The 19,686-nt window shown below is 41.7% G+C and overlaps 1 protein-coding gene across 1 annotated transcript in view; it reads right to left on the bottom strand.

Moving 5' to 3' along the window:
* The window catches only part of GUCY2C (guanylate cyclase 2C), a 576,500-nt gene that overhangs the window by 229,239 nt on the left and 327,575 nt on the right, over positions 1 to 19,686 (bottom strand). The window contains exons 17-18 of the mRNA XM_044302403.1: positions 4,915 to 5,047; positions 2,576 to 2,713 (exon numbers count right to left, since the gene is read on the bottom strand). Of these exons, the coding sequence (XP_044158338.1) occupies positions 2,576 to 2,713; positions 4,915 to 5,047 (271 nt within the window). The remainder of the gene's footprint in view (positions 1 to 2,575; positions 2,714 to 4,914; positions 5,048 to 19,686) is intronic.

Raw genomic sequence — 19,686 nt, 5'->3', positions numbered from 1 at the left:
ATCTAAGCTAATAAGGTTCAGACTGTTATTATCACTATCTGGTTTCTGTTTTTTACATACGGTAGTGTATAATTAAGAAAGATTCCTTGGATTTTCAACACACAACTTTTATTTAAATGTTTGCAATGTGGCCTCAGCCATGTTCAGCTAGACTCGTGGGGGAGCACAGACAGCAGAGGCCCCTGTGCAAAGATTGCGCCTTGGCCCACTCCCCTCCAAGCCAAGTTCTTAACATAACCAATTCCATCCTAACATTACTTATAGCAATACAAAACATACAGGTTAAGGCTACTTTCACACCTGCAGCACTATGCTGCGGCCACCTTATCCAGCAAATAATGCAAGGAATTGACCGGACACAACCTCAGGCATGCAGTGATTTTTGTCCCGCTGATTCTCTGCATTTTTGCCAGATTGTGACCGGATCTCTGCCAGACCCCATTATAGTTAATGGGGCCGGCGGACATTCTGGCTGCATTCAGCAGTGCTGGAGCATTCCGGCAGGCTGTTCTCTGCTGGGAGAGCCTGCCAGAATCACTAACTCAGATGTGAAGGTAGCCTAATACAGGTCCACATACCTCTTAAATCCAGTGACGTCTTCTTTGATATAGATGTTCTCTTTCCTTATCTTCTCCTTTCAGACCACACCGCCATGATGATTTTTTTCGCACCTCTCTTCTTTCTGCAGGGTTTGACAGACATACATCTTAGTTTCCTAGTTTTCCATCATCCTCCCACCTAATCAATGCCCCTCTAATACTATGCCTGCTGTCCTCCATATATTAGTTACACAGAGATAGTTCCCCTTCAATAATTATTGGCACACAGTGTCCTAAAAAAATAACTGTGCCCAGGAAACAGTGTAAACATAATATTCCCCAAAAATAATTGTGCTAAGCTGATACTGTGCCAGGGTACCCACCAAAGTAACAGTGCTCCCCAAAATCAAAAAGTACCCTTATAGTAATAATGTCCCCACTGTTTCCCAGAAGTAATAATGCTCCTATAGTGCTCATACTAGTATTAAAGTTCCTCATAGTCCCTCGACTGTAATAAAGCCCACCAAAATGCCCCCGGTAGTAATAATTCTCTTTATAACTCTTTGTGTAACAGTAGAAAAATGTCCTCTTATAATGTGCGCCAGTACATAAAAGTTCCCTGTTGTGTGGCAGTATAAAAAATACCTCCTCCTAGTGCCCCCTGTAGAGCCAGTGTCCTCATAGTACCCTCATAATGTGTGCCAATGAACCCTACTATGTGCCCAAAAAACTCTTAGTGCCCCCAGTTCAGCCAAAGTCCCCATAGTGCCCTATAATTTGCGCACCAAAAGTGCACCTCCCCTTGTCCTTATGGTGACTGACATTGTGCCAGTATAAAATGCACCTATAATGTGTGCCAGTATAATGCCCCTATATAATGACCCCTATAGTGCTCCTTTTCCCCCATTCTCCATAGTGGTCCCCATGTGTGCCAATATATGAGATAGGGCCCCCTATAGTGTTCTTTCCCCTATTCTCCATAGCGCCCCCTATGTGTGGCAGTATATAAGATAGGGCCCCCCATAGTGCTCCTCCCCCTCCATAGTGCCCCCATGTGTGCCAGTATATAAAATAGGGCCCCCCATAGTGCTCCTCCCCCTCCACAGTACCCCCCATGTGTGCCAGTATATAAAATAGGGCCCCCCATAGTGCTCCTCCCCCTCCATAGTGCCCCCATGTGTCCCAGTATATAAAATAGGGCCCCCCATAGTGCTCCTCCCCCTCCACAGTACCCCCCCATGTGTGCCAGTATATAAAATAGGGCCCCAATAGTACTTCCCCCATCCATGGTGTCCCCATGCTTGTCAGTATATAAAATAGGGCCCACATAGTGCTCCTCCTCCTCCATAGTGTCCCCCATGTGTGCCAGTACTTAAGATAAAGCCCCAATAGATGCACCCATGAGTGCCAGATAGGGCCCCTAGCAAAGTGTAAATAAAATAAAAATAAGCGCATATACTTACCTCCTTGCTGCTTTCTGCGATGCAATGCAGGCCTCTTCCAGTCTGTGTACAACGCTGTACGGCTCAGACAGCCCGATTATGTCATCGCGCCACCTGTGCCAGCCTCTGATAGGCTATAGGCACTAGGCCTGAAACCTATGAGAGGACTGGGGAAGGGAGACACCTCTTCCCTGCCCCGCCGCAGCGTCCATCTGTATCGCCGTCCTAAGGACAGCGATACAGATGAATAGAGATGAGCGCTTCCACAATGGAAGCGATCATCTCCCCCTGCCGCCAGTAAGAAGGGGCCCCCTCCTGCTCTGGGACCAGAACCAGCTGCACATGCGGTATGTCCACCCCTGGCTATACCCGGGCAAAGGATTAAGTAGGCATCCAATTTTTTAAGACATGAAATCATAAAACTATATTAATTAACTCTAACTTTGCAAATCTTCTCTTTCTAAGTTGTCTAAAACCAGAGTGAATCTCTCACACTACATGTGATTGTATCAAAATACAAAATGTGTTCTAGTTTTTGATGTGTCACTAAGCTGATATAGCATGTTAGTTCATATATTCCATTAATTTGTTTACCTTTATCGTCATAGCATTGTTCAGTATAAAACGTCTCTTTTCTCAAAATAATTTCTTGTGCTATGATTCCATAGCTATAGACATCACCTTTCTGAGAAACCCCATCTTGGCGTATATGTTCAGGAGACATCCACAAATCTTTAATAAATTAACAAAAATATATGAAGTCAAAGTCAAATATTTCTAAATATGATCATTTACTTTCGTTTGTCAGAAATCAGTATAGTTTTATTTAATAACATATAATCTTTATAGCTTCTGATATAGAGCTCCGCATCCACTGCTTTCCTTCACACATACCCTGAGTTAACCCCTTAATAACCAGCTATATTTATAGTTTTTGCCTCTCAATGTTTAAGCAGCTATACTTCTTTTCCCCTTGGTATGGCTCTATAAGGCCTAGTGAGATAAATTGCATTTTTGGTGCTGTTTGAGAGTATACAGTATATAAATTACTTTGTAGTTTATATGCATTTTTTTTTTTTTTGCAAATATAGAAAAAGCCATTTTGAACATTCTTATACTCATGTTCTATACATATTTCACACTGAATAACCTATTAAATTAGTTGTTATGGATACCTAATACAGTAAGTGTAGTTTTTTTGCTTTTATGTAAAGTATTCTTCATAAAATGTATTTTATGAAACATGATTACATATTATCTTTTTGCAAGCTTTTTTATTTAAATTATTTAATTACATTTTTATAATCCTATTAAGAAATCACTTTCTAACAAAATGATTTTATACTTTTAATGCATTACTTTTTAATGCACTTTTTTTAATGGCATATTTTTTTTATAAAGACAAATTGGAAAAAAATTAAATTTGCCCAAAATCTGTAAAATGCAGTAATAAAAAAATGTCCCTTACTAATCTAAGCTGTAAAACAAGAGAGGAATCACAGTGAAATCAGACATACAGCCAGAGATAGCACATGTAGAAACCAGGTTGGGAGTGAGAGCTGGAGTTATATTCAGCTCCCTCTACCCAGCTGTATTATGGCTAAAATTGCAATCCTGACCTTGTGTCACGATACTAGTGGAATACTGCTGGAATCCAAAGGCAGGGACAAGGCCTGTACACAGAAAGCATCGGAGTCTTGAATAGGAGGCTGCAGGATTGAAGGATGAAGCAGAGCCAAGCAGGTGAAGCTGTTACCAGTAGCAACGGTGCAAGACCAAAGGATGCAGCAGAGGCAAGCAGGCAGAGCCGTTACCGGTAGCAACAGTGCAGGACCAAAAGAAGCAGCAGAGCCAGGCAGGCGGAGCCATTACTGGTAGCAACGGTGCAGGACCAAAGAATGAAGTATAGCCGAGGTCAGACGAGCAATGGGTCAGGGCCGGCAGCACAGGAACGTAGTCAAGCAATCCGAGTCTGTAACAGGAGGTAGCAGGATGTCACAGAGTAGCAGGGTAAACCGGAAGGAGGAGGAACAAACCAGAGAGCTAGTTCCAAGCAAGAGGATTGCACAAGCAGAAGCTAAACACAATATTCAAGCAATGAGTAACAGGCTTGAGAGGTTTAAATGTGAAACAGGAAGTAAGATGGCACCCAGCTGAGACACAATCTACCATCTTAACTAAGGGAGAACTTGAGGGCAAGACAATCTGAACTAAACAGACATAGCGGGATGATTCCTGACACCTTGTTTTAAAAATTATTTATTTTACTTATATATAGCACTAGCAGATTCCACAGCGCTTTACAGAAATCATCAACACTCATTGTCCCTGGTACAGCTCACAATCTAAATTCACTAAAAGTGTGCTGGAGTGTGAGAGGAAACTTGAGTACCCAGAGCAAACCCATGCAAACATGGAAGAAATATACTGGTTCCATGCAGATGTTGTCCTTGGTTGATTTTCAACAAAGTACCCCAGCACTGGTAGGCAGCAGTACTAACCACTGACCAAAACCTAGATTCTTAGCTGGTATATAGCCTGAGATACAGCCCTTGGCAGCAAGGACAGATCTCAAATGTCCTTGCTACTGCAGCGGCAACCTGCAAGGGTTAAAATATGTGGCATATAAGATGAGAGATGTTGAAGTAATGGAGTAGGGAGTTAGAAGTGATAATTGTCTGGGGTTGTGAAACAGAAGATACGGCAGTAGCAAAGCAGTGCTGTTTAGCAAAAGTGATTGAAGACTGCATATTTCTATGTAGAAGAGTTTCTTCCAAAGCTGCTCTGCAAATCTGTAAAGTTGCCTTAGTTGAATTTTGAAATTAATTATCTCAAAATTTTAGACCTAAAAATGTCAGACTTATACTTTGGATGATTGACATAAACAGATTTATTTGTTAGAAAAATGTTTATGACATGGTATTCACACTTACCTTTCTTAGGACTCATAATGGAATTACAAATAAAGTCAGTGATTTTCACTACCATACGACTATCGACTACACAGTTTGTTGACTTAAGTCTGCCATGGACCTCAGCTTTACTTGAGTGTAGATAGGACATACCCTGTAATTGAGAAATTATTTTGGTAACAAAAACACTTGCTATATTGAAGCAGAATATGCACTGATTTGTCATTATAGGGGTTGTTCCACTTCAGCAAATGATTTATATCATGTACAGAAAGTTAACACAAGGCACTTACTAATGTATTGTGTTTGTCCATGCTGCCTCCTTTGCTGGCTTGATTCATTTTTCCATCATATTATACAATCCTCATATGCAGGGGTTATGGCCACCTCTGCAACGCAGATATGAGGTGGCTGAGATTGGAGCTACTGCGCATGCATGCCTATGCACACCCCCAAGGTCCCGGCTACCAGAGAGGCCAGTGCTTTTTCCTATAGTGTTCAAGCATAGTGTTGATCGCGAATATTCGAATCGCGAATAATGGCACTTTAAGAATTCGCAAATATCTAGAATATAACATAGAAACATAGAATGTGTCGGCAGATAAGAACCATTTGGCCCACCTAGTCTGCCCAATATACTGAATACTATGAATAGCCCTTGGCCCTATCTTATATGAAGGATGGCCTTATGCCTATCCCATGCATGCTTAAACTCCTTCACTGTATTTGCAGCTACCACTTCTGCAGGAAGTCTATTCCATGCATCCACTACTCTCTCAGTAAAGTAATACTTCTTGATATTACTTTTAAACCTTTGCCCCTCTAATTTAAAATGATGTCCTCTTGTAGCAGTTTTTCTTCTTTTAAATATTCTCTTCTCCTTTACCTTGTTGATTCCCTTTATGTATTTAAAAGTTTCTATCATATCCCCTCTGTCTCGTCTTTCTTCCAAGCTATACATGTTAAGGTCCTTTAATCTTTCCTGGTAAGTTTTATCCTGCAATCCATGTACTAGTTTAGTAGCTCTTCTCTGAACTCTCTCCAAAGTATCAATATCCTTCTGGAGATATGGTCTCCAGTACTGCGTACAATACTCCAAATGAGGTCTCACTAGTGCTCTGTAGAGCGGCATGAGCACCTCCCTCTTTCTACTGGTAATGCCTCTCCCTATACACCCAAGCATTCTGCCTAGCATTTCCTGCTGCTCTATGACATTGTCTGCCTACCTGAAATAATGACCCCTAAATCCCTTTCCTCAGATACTGAGGTTAGGACTGTATCACTGATTTTATATTCTGCTCTTGGGTTTTTACGCCCCAGGTGCATTATCTTGCACTTATCAACATTACATTTTAGTTGCCAGATTTTTGACCATTCCTCTAGTTTTCCTAAATACTTTTCCATTTGGTGTATCCCTCCAGGAACATCAACCCTGTTACAAATCTTTGTGTCATCAGCAAAAAAGACCATCGAGGCCTTCTGTGATTTCGCTGATAAAGATATTAAACAATACAGGTCCCAGAATAGATCCCTGAGGTACCCCACTGGTAACAAAACCATGGTCTGAATATACTCCATTGACTACAACCCTCTGTTGTCTGTCCCTAAGCCACTGCCTAATCCATTCAACAATATGGGAGCCCAAGCACAAAGACTGCAATTTATTGATAAGCCTTCTATGTGGGACAGTATCAAAAGAATTACTAAAGTCTAGATAAACGATATCTACTGCACCTCAGCCATCTATTATTTTAGTCACCCAATCAAAAAAATCTATAAGATTAGTTTGACATGATCTCCCAGAAGTAAACCCATGCTGTTTTCCATCTTTCAATTCATGGGATTTTAGATGTTTCACAATCCTCTCCTTAAGTATGGTTTCCATCAATTTCCCCACTATTGATGTCAGGCTTACTGGCCAATAGTTGCCTGATTCCTCCCTACTAACTTTCTTGTGAATGGGTACAACATTTGCTAATTTCCAATCTTTTGGGATGATTCCTGTTACCAGTGATTGATTAAATAAAACTGTTAATGGTTTTGCTAGTTCACCACTAAGCTCTTTTAATAGTTTTGGTTGAATCCCATCAGTCCCTGTAACTTATTTGTATTAATTTTAGACAGCTGACTTCGAACCTCTTCCTTTGTAAAGACACATGCGTCAAAAGATTCATTAGTCTTCCTCTCTAACTGAGGTCCTTTTACTTCATTTTCCTTTATAAAAACTGAACAGAAGTATTCATTGAGGCAGTCAGCTAGTTCTTTATCTTCTTCCATATACCTTTCCTCTTTTGTTTTTAATTTGGTAATTCCTTGTTTCACTTTCCTTTTTTCATTTATGTATTTGAAGAATGTCTTATCACCTTTTTTTCACTGACTAAGCTAATTTCTCTTCTGCCTGTGCTTTAGAAGCTCTTATAACTTGTTTGGCCTCTCTCTGCCTAATCTTATAAATTTGCCTGTCATCCTCATTTTGTTTTTTTATATAATTACTAAATGCTATATTTTATTTTTTAATGATTTTTGCCACTTCTGCTGAGTACCACAGTGGTCACTTTTTTTTTTTTTGCTTTTACTGACAAGCCTTATGCAATTATCTGTTGCCTTCAATAGTGCCACTTTTAAGTAGTCCCATTTCTCCTGAACTCCATTGAAACTCTTTCAATCTTATAGGGACTCGTATACCACTAATCTAGTTTTAGAAAAGTCAGTTTTTCTAAAAATCTAAAACTTTTGTTTTTGTGTGGTGTGACTCAGTTTACCATAAGTCACTGTACTTATGGTAAACCACACTGACTGGTGATCACAAGATCCCAAGCTTTCCCCTACAGTAATATCAGATACCAAATTCCCATTTGTGAATACTAAATCTAAAATGGCCTTCTTCCGGGTTGGCTCCTCAACTACTTGCTGTAGAGATAATCCCAGTAGGGAATTTAGAATATCTGTACTCCTGGCAGAACTAGCTATTTTGGTTTTCCAGTTTATATCAGGAAGATTAAAGTCTCCCATAATGATAACGTCCCCTTTCAATATCATTTTAGCAATTTCCTTAACTAGTAGATCATCTAGTGCTATATCTTCGTAAACGCTAATATTCTAGATTTTTACATCAGTACCCATGATCCCTCACTGCTTCTTGCTTGTGGGCCAATGAGAAGGCTGCAATATCTTTGAATTTAGGAGCAGTGTTGATCGCAAATTTTTGTATTGCTAATTTTCACAATCAAGAAAATAATCTCGAATTTGTGAATATTTGACAAATATAAACCCATGAAATATAGTGAATTTGAATATTACCCCTGCCGCTCATCACTGTTTAAGCACAGCCACCGCTGCTGGATTGTAGGGTGGTCGTAACCCTGGAAAAAAGCAGTGTAAAATGACAACCCCTTGAAGCCAAAACCATTAGGTTTAGATCCTTCATTCTGCATTGTTTCCCTTTACATTTATTCTACAAATGTGTTATTGACTGATTTCAATATATTATGTTCCTAGACTAAAATATATTTTCTTCAATTTTAAACAGCGCAGTACCTGCACACATTGCACATAAAGGCCCCTGTCACACGGGCGTTGTGGGAAAATGTGCGGGTGCGTTACGGGAACACCCGCGATTTTTCTGCGCGAGTGCAAAACATTGTAATGCGTTTTGCACTCACGTGAAAAAAATCGTGCATGTTTGGTACCCAAACCCGAACTTCTTCAGAGAATTTCGGGCTTGGGATCGGTGTTCTGTAGATTGTATTATTTTTGTCATGCCAGGATAGCAGCACGAGTTTAGTGATTGCTTTGGAGCCGTGCTGGATCCGCCTCTCTCAGGTGCACTGGGTGGGGTCTTTAGGTTAAATAGCACACTGCCCAGTGTTCTGAGCGGATTATACTGTTCATTCTGTCTGGGAAGTTTGGAGAGAAGGTTGGCTGTCTGTTCCTGCGCTCAGAGATAAGTGTCATTGCTTGTTCGGTTGTTTGTGTCTTCTTGTCCATCCAGGTTCTGTGCGAGCAGACTGCTCCCATCTCCCCACTTCACCATCTTAGGGAATTCAGGGTTTTTGTTAGCCTAGGCTGGAGGACACTAGTACACCTACCTTTAGGGTCTGCTGTGGGCTGAGCAGTGCAGGGAAAGAGGTCAGGGATAAGCTAGGAGGTGACCCTTCCCCTGTCTCTCGTCCAGAGCCTGGTTGGTGTGTTATCTTTGATACTAAGTGTACGTCCGCCGTGACATTATAATCCGCCATACTGTGATGGCCATTGCTCAGCGCTTTTGTGATGGCGTCAATTGATGCACTGGTTGACCGCATGCAGGGTTTATCCCTAGAGGTTGCGGATCTGCACTGTTCGGTCACACAGTGTCAGAAGGTGCTGGCAACAGGTACAGGTCAAATTGTTGGGGAGCCTAAAGTCGCTCTTCCTGAGAAATTTGCAGGGGGTACTGATGATTTTTTTCGCTTCAAAGAATCATGTAAGTTGTACTTTAGATTGTGCCCATTTTCTTCAGGTAATGAAGATCAGAGGGTGGGTATCATCATGTCTTTGCTTAAAAGGGACGCGCAATCCTGGGCTTTTTCTCTGCCGCCCGGTTCTCTGGCCCTCCGGTCGGTGGAGGAATTTTTTAAAGTCCTGGGACTGATTTACGATGACCCAGATTGAGTTTCGATGGCAGAATCAAAATTACGTAACTTACTACAGGGTAAATATACTGCTGAGGTTTACTGCACAGAGTTTAGGAGGTGTGCTACTGAGTCAAGGTGGAACGACCCTGCGTTACGTAGTCAGTTTTGTCAGGGTTTATCTGAAAAGTTGAAAGATGCCCTGGGTTTTCATGAATACCCAGATACTTTGCAGAATGCAATGTCTTTGGCTATACGTTTGGATAGACGTATCAGAGAGAGGTGTAAGGGTCCCTCTGTGCAGGGGATTCCTCCCGCGTGTGGTTTTGTTTCACCAGCTGCCCAGAATGATATTGCTTGTTACTCTGGGGTAGGGGAGGAACCCATGTAGTTAGGTCAGATTTCTGGCCATTCTGATAGTAGAGACTTTCGAAGAGTGCACAATCTATGTTTCTATTGTGGGAAGAAGGATCATTGTATTTTTTCTTGTCCTTATGTTAAACCACAGGTGGAAGAGAAAAAGAAAAAAGAAAAAAAAAAACTCCCCTCACACTCGGTTGTATGAATGGTGTGGTGGAGCATACGGGTATGCAAGCTCCCTGCAGTTCCCGTTTTCTCCTTTCAGCTATGGTGGCGCTAGAGTCTAGAAATGTGTTTGTTGATGTTTTCCTTGATTGTGGTGCTGGGGTGAATTTAATTGACTTTCTTTTTCTTCAGGGCCTGGGACTAAGTACTTGCACGTTAGAGAACGAGATTCCTGTTTTTGCAATTAATTCTTCCCCTCTTTCTCAAAGGAACCTTACTCACATTGTTCATGGTATTCATTTAAGGGTGGGTGATTCACATGCTGACATTATTTCTTGTTTTGTCATGAAGGATTTGTCAGCGCCAATAGTGTTGGGGTTGCCATGGTTGTCTAGACATAACCCAATTATAGACTGGCAAGCAAGACAAATCATTGGTTGGAGCAAGTTTTGTTCGGATAATTGTCTTGTCACATCTATAGCTGAAGTGTCCATTACGGCCTTGCCTCAGTATCTCTCGGATTTTTTGGATGTCTTTTCGGAGGGTGGGGCTCAGGAATTGCCCCCTCATCGAGACTATGATTGTCCAGTGAATCTTATTCCAGGGGCTAAGTTGCCTAATTCTCGACTTTACAACCTCTATCAACCCGAGAGAGAGGTCATGCAAAAGTATGTCGCCGAGAGTTTGGCAAAGGGTCATATCAGACCATCTAAGTCTCCAGTGGCAGTAGGTTTGTTCTTCGTGAAGAAGAAAGATGGATCTCTGAGACCGTGTTTGGACTTCCGGGAGTTGAACCGTATTACAGTCTGGGATCCATATCCCCTGCCTTTGATCTCTGATCTTTTTGATCAGATTGTTGGAGCCAAGGTGTTCTCCAAGTTGGATTTGAGGGGAGCATACAATCTGATCAGGATCAAGGAGGGGGATGAGTGGAAGACAGCCTTCAATACGCACGAGGGTCATTTTGAGAACCTGGTGATGCCTTTTGGGTTGACGAATGCGCCAGCGGTATTTCAGCGATTCGTCAATGATATTTTTCATCACTTGGTGGGGAGGTTCGTAGTAGTTTACCTAGATGACATCTTAATTTATTCTCCTGATCTGAAGACCCATCAGGATCATGTGAGACAGGTTTTGACGATCCTTCGGGAGAATGTTATATGCTAAACTGGAGAAATGTTTGTTTGCGGTGCAAGAGCTTCCGTTCTTGGGATACATGCTTTCTGATTCCGGTTTTCGTATGGACCCCGAAAAGGTCCGGGCAGTTCTGGAGTGGGACCGACCGGAGAATCAGAAAGCTTTGATGCGGTTCTTGGGGTTTACAAATTATTATAGGAAATTTATTTTGAATTACTCCACCCTAGTCAAACCCCTTACTGATATGACCAAGAAGGGCGCTGATGTCTCTGTCTGGTCGGATGAGGTATTGCAGGCATTTTCGGCTAGTAAGGAGCGTTTTGCGTCTGCTCCCATTCTGGTGCAGCCGGATGTATCTCAGCCATTCGTGGTGGAGGTTGATGCATCAGAGGTGGGTGTTGGGGCGGTGCTTTCGCAGGGTCCTTCTCCTGGCAAGTGGGTCCCGTGTGCCTTCTTCTCCAGGAAGCTCTCGGTCGCCGAGAGGAATTATGATGTTGGCGATAGGGAATTGTTGGCTATTAAGTTGGCCTTTGAGGAATGGCGTCACTGGTTAGAGGGGGCGTCCCACCCCGTTACGGTGTATACAGACCATAAGAATTTGGCCTACCTGCAATCTACCAAGCGTCTGAACCCCAGACAGGTCAGATGGTCATTGTTTTTTAACAGGTTCAATTTCGTGGTTACCTTTCGTCCAGGGGTCAAGAACGTCAAGGCAGATGCCTTGTCTCGCAGCTTCCCTGGGGGAGGTGATTCAGAAGATCCAGTGCCGATTTTGGCGGATGGGGTGGTGGTCTCCGCTCTGTACCCTGAATTGGAGATGGAGGTATTGGGAGCTCAGGAGGGGGTTCCTGGTTCGTGTCCTCCAGGGAGGTTGTTTGTTCCTGAGGGCCTACGATACAAGGTGTTCAAGTAACATCACAATACTGTTCTCGCTGGACATCCTGGTGGTAAGTCCACCTGTGATCTGGTGTCCCGGAGGTTCTGGTGGCCAGGGTTACGTAAGAGTATTGAGAATTACGTGACAGCTTGTGAAACCTGCGCTCTCTCAAAGGTTGCTCATACTCGACCGCCTGGTTCACTTCTGCCATTGTCTATTCCATCTCATCCTTGGACGCATTTGTCCATGGACTTTTTTACGGACCTGCCGAGTTCCTCCGGGAGAACAGTGATTTTGGTGGTAGTCGACCATTTCAGTAAAATGGCTCACTTTATACCACTAACGAGTCTGCCTAACGCTAAGACTCTTGCGCAAGTCTTTGTGGATAATATTGTGAAATTGCACGGTATTCCTTCGGATGTGGTCTCTGATAGGGGCTCGCAGTTTGTCTCCAGGTTTTGGAGGGCGTTCTGCTCTCGGCTTGGCATTCAACTTTCTTTTTCGTCGGCTTTTCATCCACAGTCGAATGGTCAGACGGAGCGTACCAATCAAAACCTGGAGACCTACTTGAGGTGCTTTGTGGCCGAGAATCAGGAGGACTGGTCCTCATTCTTGTCCTTAGCAGAATTTGCATTGAATAACCATAGGCAGGAGTCCTTGGGTAAGTCGCCATTTTTTGGTGCATACGGTTTCCATCCTCAGTTTGGTACCTTTTCTAGGACTGGTTCCTCTGGGATGCCAGAGGAGGAGAGATTCTCTTCTGCCTTATCCTCCATCTGGTGGAGGATTCAAGGGAATTTGGAGAAGATGGGTGAGAGGTAGTGTTGAGCGCGAATATTCGAATTACGAATTTTTTTCTCGAATATCGCAATTTCGAGATTTCGCGAATATTTAGAATATCGTTCTATATATTCGCGAATTCGAATATTCGTATTTTTTTTTTTATTATAATATTTTTTTTCTTTCCCACTTCTCTAAAGTTGTTCTTACCTGTCCTTTGGATTCCTGGCTTCCTGGCTGCTCCAGTCAGTGGCGTTTTCAACTTACTGCTATATTCCATATTAGCTAAATTACAATCTAATCTATATGTGTATTTTACGAAATTTCGCAAGTTGCGATGCGAGTAATATAATACGAAATAATCGCATGAAGATTTTAACTTAGTACTGCTATATTCCATATTCTAGCCTAATATGGAATATAGCTGTGCTAAGTTAGCACTGCTCTATTCCACACTAGGCTAGAATATGGAATATAGCAGTGCTAAGTTGAAATCTTCATGCGATTATTTCGTGTTATATTACTCGCATCGCAACTTGCGAAATTTGCAAATGTTCTTAATATTGCTCTAACTTCGTCTTTTAGAATATTACGAATATTCTAAAAGACGAAGTTAGAGCAATATTACGAAATTTCGTAAAATACACATATAGATTGTAATTTAGCTTATATAGTGCTATAATCCCTTTTTTTTTCCTCTAATTTTTTTTGCCTCTTCTGAACTTAAGTTTTGTAAAATATGTACACTGTTAAAAAATATTACTATAGCAGTATATTAGCTTAAATACAATCTATGTGTATTTTACGAAATTTCGTAATATTGCTCTAACTTCGTCTTTTAGAAATTTCGTAATATTGCTCTAACTTCGTCTTTTAGAATATTCGTAATATTCTAAAAGACGAAGTTAGAGCAATATTAAGAACATTTGCAAATTTCGCAAGTTGCGATGCGAGTAATATAACACTAAATAATCGCATGAAGATTTCAACTTAGCACTGCTATATTCCATATTCTAGCCTAGTGTGGAATAGAGCAGTGCTAACTTAGCACAGCTATATTCCATATTAGGCTAGAATATGGAATATAGCAGTGCTAAGTTGAAATCTTCATGCGATTATTTCGTATTATATTACTCGCATCGCAATTTCGGCTTTTGCAAATGTTCTTAATATTGCTCTAACTTCGTCTTTTAGAATATTACGAATATTCTAAAAGACGAAGTTAGAGCAATATTACGAAATTTCGTAAAATACACATAGATTGTATTTAAGCTAATATACTGCTATAGTATTATTTTTTAATAGTGTACATATTTTACAAAACTTAAGTTCAGAAGAGGCAAAAAAAAAATTAGAGGCAAAAAAAGGGATTATAGCAGTATATTAGCTAAATTACAATCTATATGTGTATTTTACGAAATTTCGTAATATTGCTCTAACTTCGTCTTTTAGAATATTCGTAATATTCTAAGAGACGAAGTTAGAGCAAATCACGAAATTTCGTAAAATACACATATTAGCCTAGCCATAGTCAATTAGCATAGGAACGTTGCCTTATACTATCAAGATAAATAATCGCAATACGCGAAAAAAAAATTCGTATATTATTCGCGATAATTGGAATAATTACGAATATTCGATTTCGACGAATATAACACGAATATTCATTCGAATATTCGCGAAATATCGCGAAATCGAATATGGCACCTCCCGCTCATCACTAGTGAGAGGTATAAATGAATGGCTGACAGGAGACGTGTGACTGGTCCGGACCTGTGTGTGGGTGATCTGGTGTGGTTGTCCACTAAGAATATCAAATTGAGAGTGCCATCTTGGAAACTGGGTCCAAGATTTATTGGTCCGTATAAGATTTCTGCGGTGATCAATCCGGTGGCATTTCGGCTGGATCTTACGCAGACTTGGAGGATCCATGATGTCTTCCACAGGTCTTTGATAAAGAAATATGTTAAACCGGTGGTACCATCGCCATTGCCTCCTCCTCCTGTTCTAGTCGAGGGAAACTTGGAGTTCGAGATCTTCAGGATTCTCAACTCGAGAGTTCTTCGGGGCTCCCTCCAGTACCTGGTACACTGGAGGGGATACAGTCCTGAAGAGAGGATGTGGGTTCCAGCGTCTGATGTCAACGCCAGCCGACTGGTGAGGGCCTTTCATAGGTCCCATCCGGATAAGGTTGGTCCGGGGTGTCCGGAGGTCACCCGTAGAAGGGGGGGTACAGTCATGCCCCACTCTGACCATGTGTGGAGGTCAGCCAGGATAGCAGCACGAGTTTAGTGATTGCTTTGGAGTCGTGCTGGATCCGCCTCTCTCAGGTGCACTGGGTGGGGTCTTTAGGTTAAATAGCACACTGCCCAGTGTTCTGAGCGGATTATACTGTTCATTCTGTCTGGGAAGTTTGGAGAGAAGGTTGGCTGTCTGTTCCTGCTCTCAGAGATAAGTGTCATTGCTTGTTCGGTTGTTTGTGTCTTCTTGTCCACCCAGGTTCTGTGCGAGCAGACTGCTCCCATCTCCCCACTTCACCATCTTAGGGAATTCAGGGTTTTTGTTAGCCTAGGCTGGAGGACACTAGTACACCTACCTTTAAGGTCTGCTGTGGGCTGAGCAGTGCAGGGAAAGAGGTCAGGGATAAGCTAGGAGGTGACCCTTCCCCTGTCTCTCGTCCAGAGCCTGGTTGGTGTGTTATCTTATACTAAGTGTATGTCCGCCATGACAATTTTCCCTTATAACATGGTTATAAGGGAAAATAATAGCATTCTGAATACAGAATGCATAGTCAAATGGCGTCACTCCGGTCATCACATGGTCCTTCACATGATCTTCTACCATGGTGATGAAACATGTGATGACCGGAGTGACGTCATCACAGTTCCTGTTCATGTAATGAATGCTCACCCCAGGTCCTGTTCAGCAAAGGAGACAGAAGGAGATGCCGGGCTACGCGAACAAGTGGACTAAGGTGAGTTAAATAATTTTAAATATTTTTTTAACCCCTCCAGCGCTATTTGACTATGCATTCTGTATTCAGAATGCTATTATTTTCCCTTATAACCATGTTAATCTCCTAGCAACCGTGCGTGAAAATCGCACCGCATCCGCACTTGCTTGCGGATGCTTGCGATTTTCACGCAACCCCATTCACTTCTATGGGGCCTGCGTTGTGTGGATTATCGTACCGCAATGCACAAAGAGGAGCATGCTGCGATTTTCACGCAACGCATAAGTGATGCTTGAAAATCACCGCTCATGTGAACAGCCCCATAGAAATGAATGGGTCGGTATTCAGTGCGGGTGCAATGCGTTCAACTCACACATTGCATCCGCGCGGAATACTCGCCCGTGTGAAAGGGGCCTTTGTGTGAAAAAAATGCAGCCTACATGTGGATTTTAAAATTTGCAACATGTCAATTGTTTGTGCGATTCTTATATATCATGTTTTTTCCCCCATAGAATTTAATGGGGTTGTTACAATAAACAGAAAATTTGCACCAAAATCGTTAACAAAAACTGCATAAAAGGTGCACAAGATGCACCAAAAACTGTGATAAATAGTGTGGATTTATGTGGTTTTGGTGTGGATTTCCTGCATCATGCACTGTGTGAATGTAGTACAGTGGCTCTAACCTCTCGTATCAGCTGGGTATGTTGCACAACCCTTACGACCTACCCCTGGTTGCAGAAAAAATGGAATGGCAGATCTGTCAAGTGGTAGAGGGCACTCAACTATCTGGTACCAGATGGACAAGGATGCTGTAAACAGTATTCTAGCAAATATTTATTCGGATAAAAACTGGTAATAATGGTATAGGAACATTCCAAAATAGTGATTATGTAGGATGGATGATGTGAAAAGAATTTTACATGGATGGAACCCATGTGTAATTAGATGGAGGTATATGTGTATTTAAATTCATGTAGGTGGGGGAGGGGGAAATATTGTGTATCCCTGTGAAAAAGTGATGATGTATGTGAGGTGAAATAAAGATACAAAAAAAAATATAAAATAAGGAACTGTAAATTGACAATCACCATACACCGATCCACCGATTTTTGGCTTTCTGCAATATCCTGGGGTACATGTCGGGCGGAAATAGGATATTGAGAGTCAGGCTGTTTACCAGCACCTCGATCCCGGTGTATGGTGATTGTCAATTTACAGTTCCCTTTTTCTTTTTTCTTTTTTTAAATCTTTATTTCACCTCACATACATCATCACTTTTTCACAGGGATACACAATATCTCCCCCTCCCCCACCTACATGAATTTAAATACACACATACCTCTATCTATTTACACATGGGTTACATCCATGTAAAATTGTTTTCACTTCATCCATCCTACATAATCACTATTTTGGAATGTTCCTTTACTTACCTATGAAAACGCATATAAATCGCATATGAATACACAATGCACAAGTATCGCATGAATGTGTCACCATTGCAGATTAGACAAATAGTACAGCTATCTGATTATTTAGGTTTGAGAAATCAAAGGTTTAAATACTGAATATCACACGTGTGATGATAGATTGTCCATGGAGTCTTGGGACATTCTGTTTATGTCTATTAGGATAGAGAATCATACAAGCTCTAGACAAGACAGAATGACTTACGATAAAAACGCAAGAAACACGCAAGACATCCATAGCACCTTCCAAAAATCGCAGCAGCGTTATTTTTAACCAGTTCTGTTTTTCCAATCATCACTTAATGTCATCTCTCAGTTGCCATATTGCCTACTATAGTGCATGCCCCTCATTGGAGCAACGGTATATAGCAGGGGTGCACAACCTGCGGCCCGGGGGCCACATGCGGCCTTCAATACCATTCTATGCGGCCCCCAAACATCTGGTGGCAGACATGTATGTCTATGTCTTGTGGCTGCTCACATGAATCTTTCATGTATTGTCCCATTAGTTGGGAGTACTAGAAGTGTAACTAGACATTTATGATATATACTGTATGTTCAATATGCCATACATATAGTATTTCAATTGGTAATACCCCTTTAAAGTTTATTTTCGGCCCTTGGAATTGGTTCAGGTTGACAATGTGGCCCCCAACCAGAAAAGGTTGTGCACCCCTGGTATACAGGGAGTGCAGAATTATTAGGCAAGTTGTATTTTTGAGGATTAATTTTATTATTGAGCAACAACCATGTTCTCAATGAACCCAAAAAACTCATTAATATAAAAGCTGAATATTTTTGGAAGTAGTTTTTAGTTTGTTTTTAGTTTTAGCTATTTTAGGGGGATATCTTTGTGTGCAGGTGACTATTACTGTGCATAATTATTAGGCAACTTAACAAAAAACAAATATATACCCATTTCAATTATTTATTTTTACCAGTGAAACCAATATAACATCTCAACATTCACAAATATACATTTCTGACATTCAAAAACAAAACAAAAACAAATCAGTGACCAATATAGCCACCTTTCTTTGCAAGGACACTCAAAAGCCTGCCATCCATGGATTCTGTCAGTGTTTTGATCTGTTCACCATCAACATTGCGTGCAGCAGCAACCACAGCCTCCCAGACACTGTTCAGAGAGGTGTACTGTTTTCCCACCTTGTAAATCTCACATTTGATGATGGACCACAGGTTCTCAATGGGGTTCAGATCAGGTGAACAAGGAGGCCATGTCATTAGATTTTCTTCTTTTATACCCTTTCTTGCCAGCCACGCTGTGGAGTACTTGGACGCGTGTGATGGAGCATTGTCCTGCATGAAAATCATGTTTTTCTTGAAGGATGCAGACTTCTTCCTGTACCACTGCTTGAAGAAGGTCTTCCAGAAACTGGCAGTAGGACTGGGAGTTGAGCTTGACTCCATCCTCAACCCGAAAAGGCCCCACAAGCTCATCTTTGATGATACCAGCCCAAACCAGTACTCCACCTCCACCTTGCTGGCGTCTGAGTCGGACTGGAGCTCTCTGCCCTTTACCAATCCAGCCACGGGCCCATCCATCTGGCCCATCAAGACTCACTCTCATTTCATCAGTCCATAAAACCTTAGAAAAATCAGTCTTGAGATATTTCTTGGCCCAGTCTTGACGTTTCAGCTTGTGTGTCTTGTTCAGTGGTGGTCGTCTTTCAGCCTTTCTTACCTTGGCCATGTCTCTGAGTATTGCACACCTTGTGCTTTTGGGCACTCCAGTGATGCTGCAGCTCTGAAATATGGCCAAACTGGTGGCAAGTGGCATCCTGGCAGCTGCACGCTTGACTTTTCTCAGTTCATGGGCAGTTATTTTGCGCCTTGGTCTTTCCACACGCTTCTTGCGACCCTGTGGACTATTTTGAATGAAACGCTTGATTGTTCAGAAGCTTTGCAATTTTAAGAGTGCTGCATCCCTCTGCAAGATATCTCACTATTTTTGACTTTTCTGAGCCTGTCAAGTCCTTCTTTTGACCCATTTTGCCAAAGGAAAGGAAGTTGCCTAATAATTATGCACACCTGATATAGGGTGTTGATGTCATTAGATCACACCCCTTCTCATTACAGAGATGCACATCACCTAATATGCTTAATTGGTAGTAGGCTTTCGAGCCTATACAGCTTGGAGTAAGACAACATGCATAAAGAGGATGATGTGGTCAAAATACTCATTTGCCTATTAATTCTGCACTCCCTGTATAAGAAGCAGGCTGCATTAACTATTTCTGATACACAGCACCATATCTCATATTATAGATTTTTGTTTTACCTGGATACCCTGATCATCTGAAGTCCTTGAAGTTCATGGTATCGCGGCCTCAAACAGACTGATATGTCCTAAATTAGAGCCCTTGAGCTCCAAACGATTAGGCTCCTATTGTACATCACCAACCATTAGAAGCATTC

The sequence above is a fragment of the Bufo gargarizans genome, chromosome 7, assembly GCF_014858855.1.
Source record: "Bufo gargarizans isolate SCDJY-AF-19 chromosome 7, ASM1485885v1, whole genome shotgun sequence".
Lineage (NCBI taxonomy): Eukaryota > Metazoa > Chordata > Amphibia > Anura > Bufonidae > Bufo > Bufo gargarizans.
This window is presented reverse-complemented; position numbering and strand designations above follow the sequence as displayed.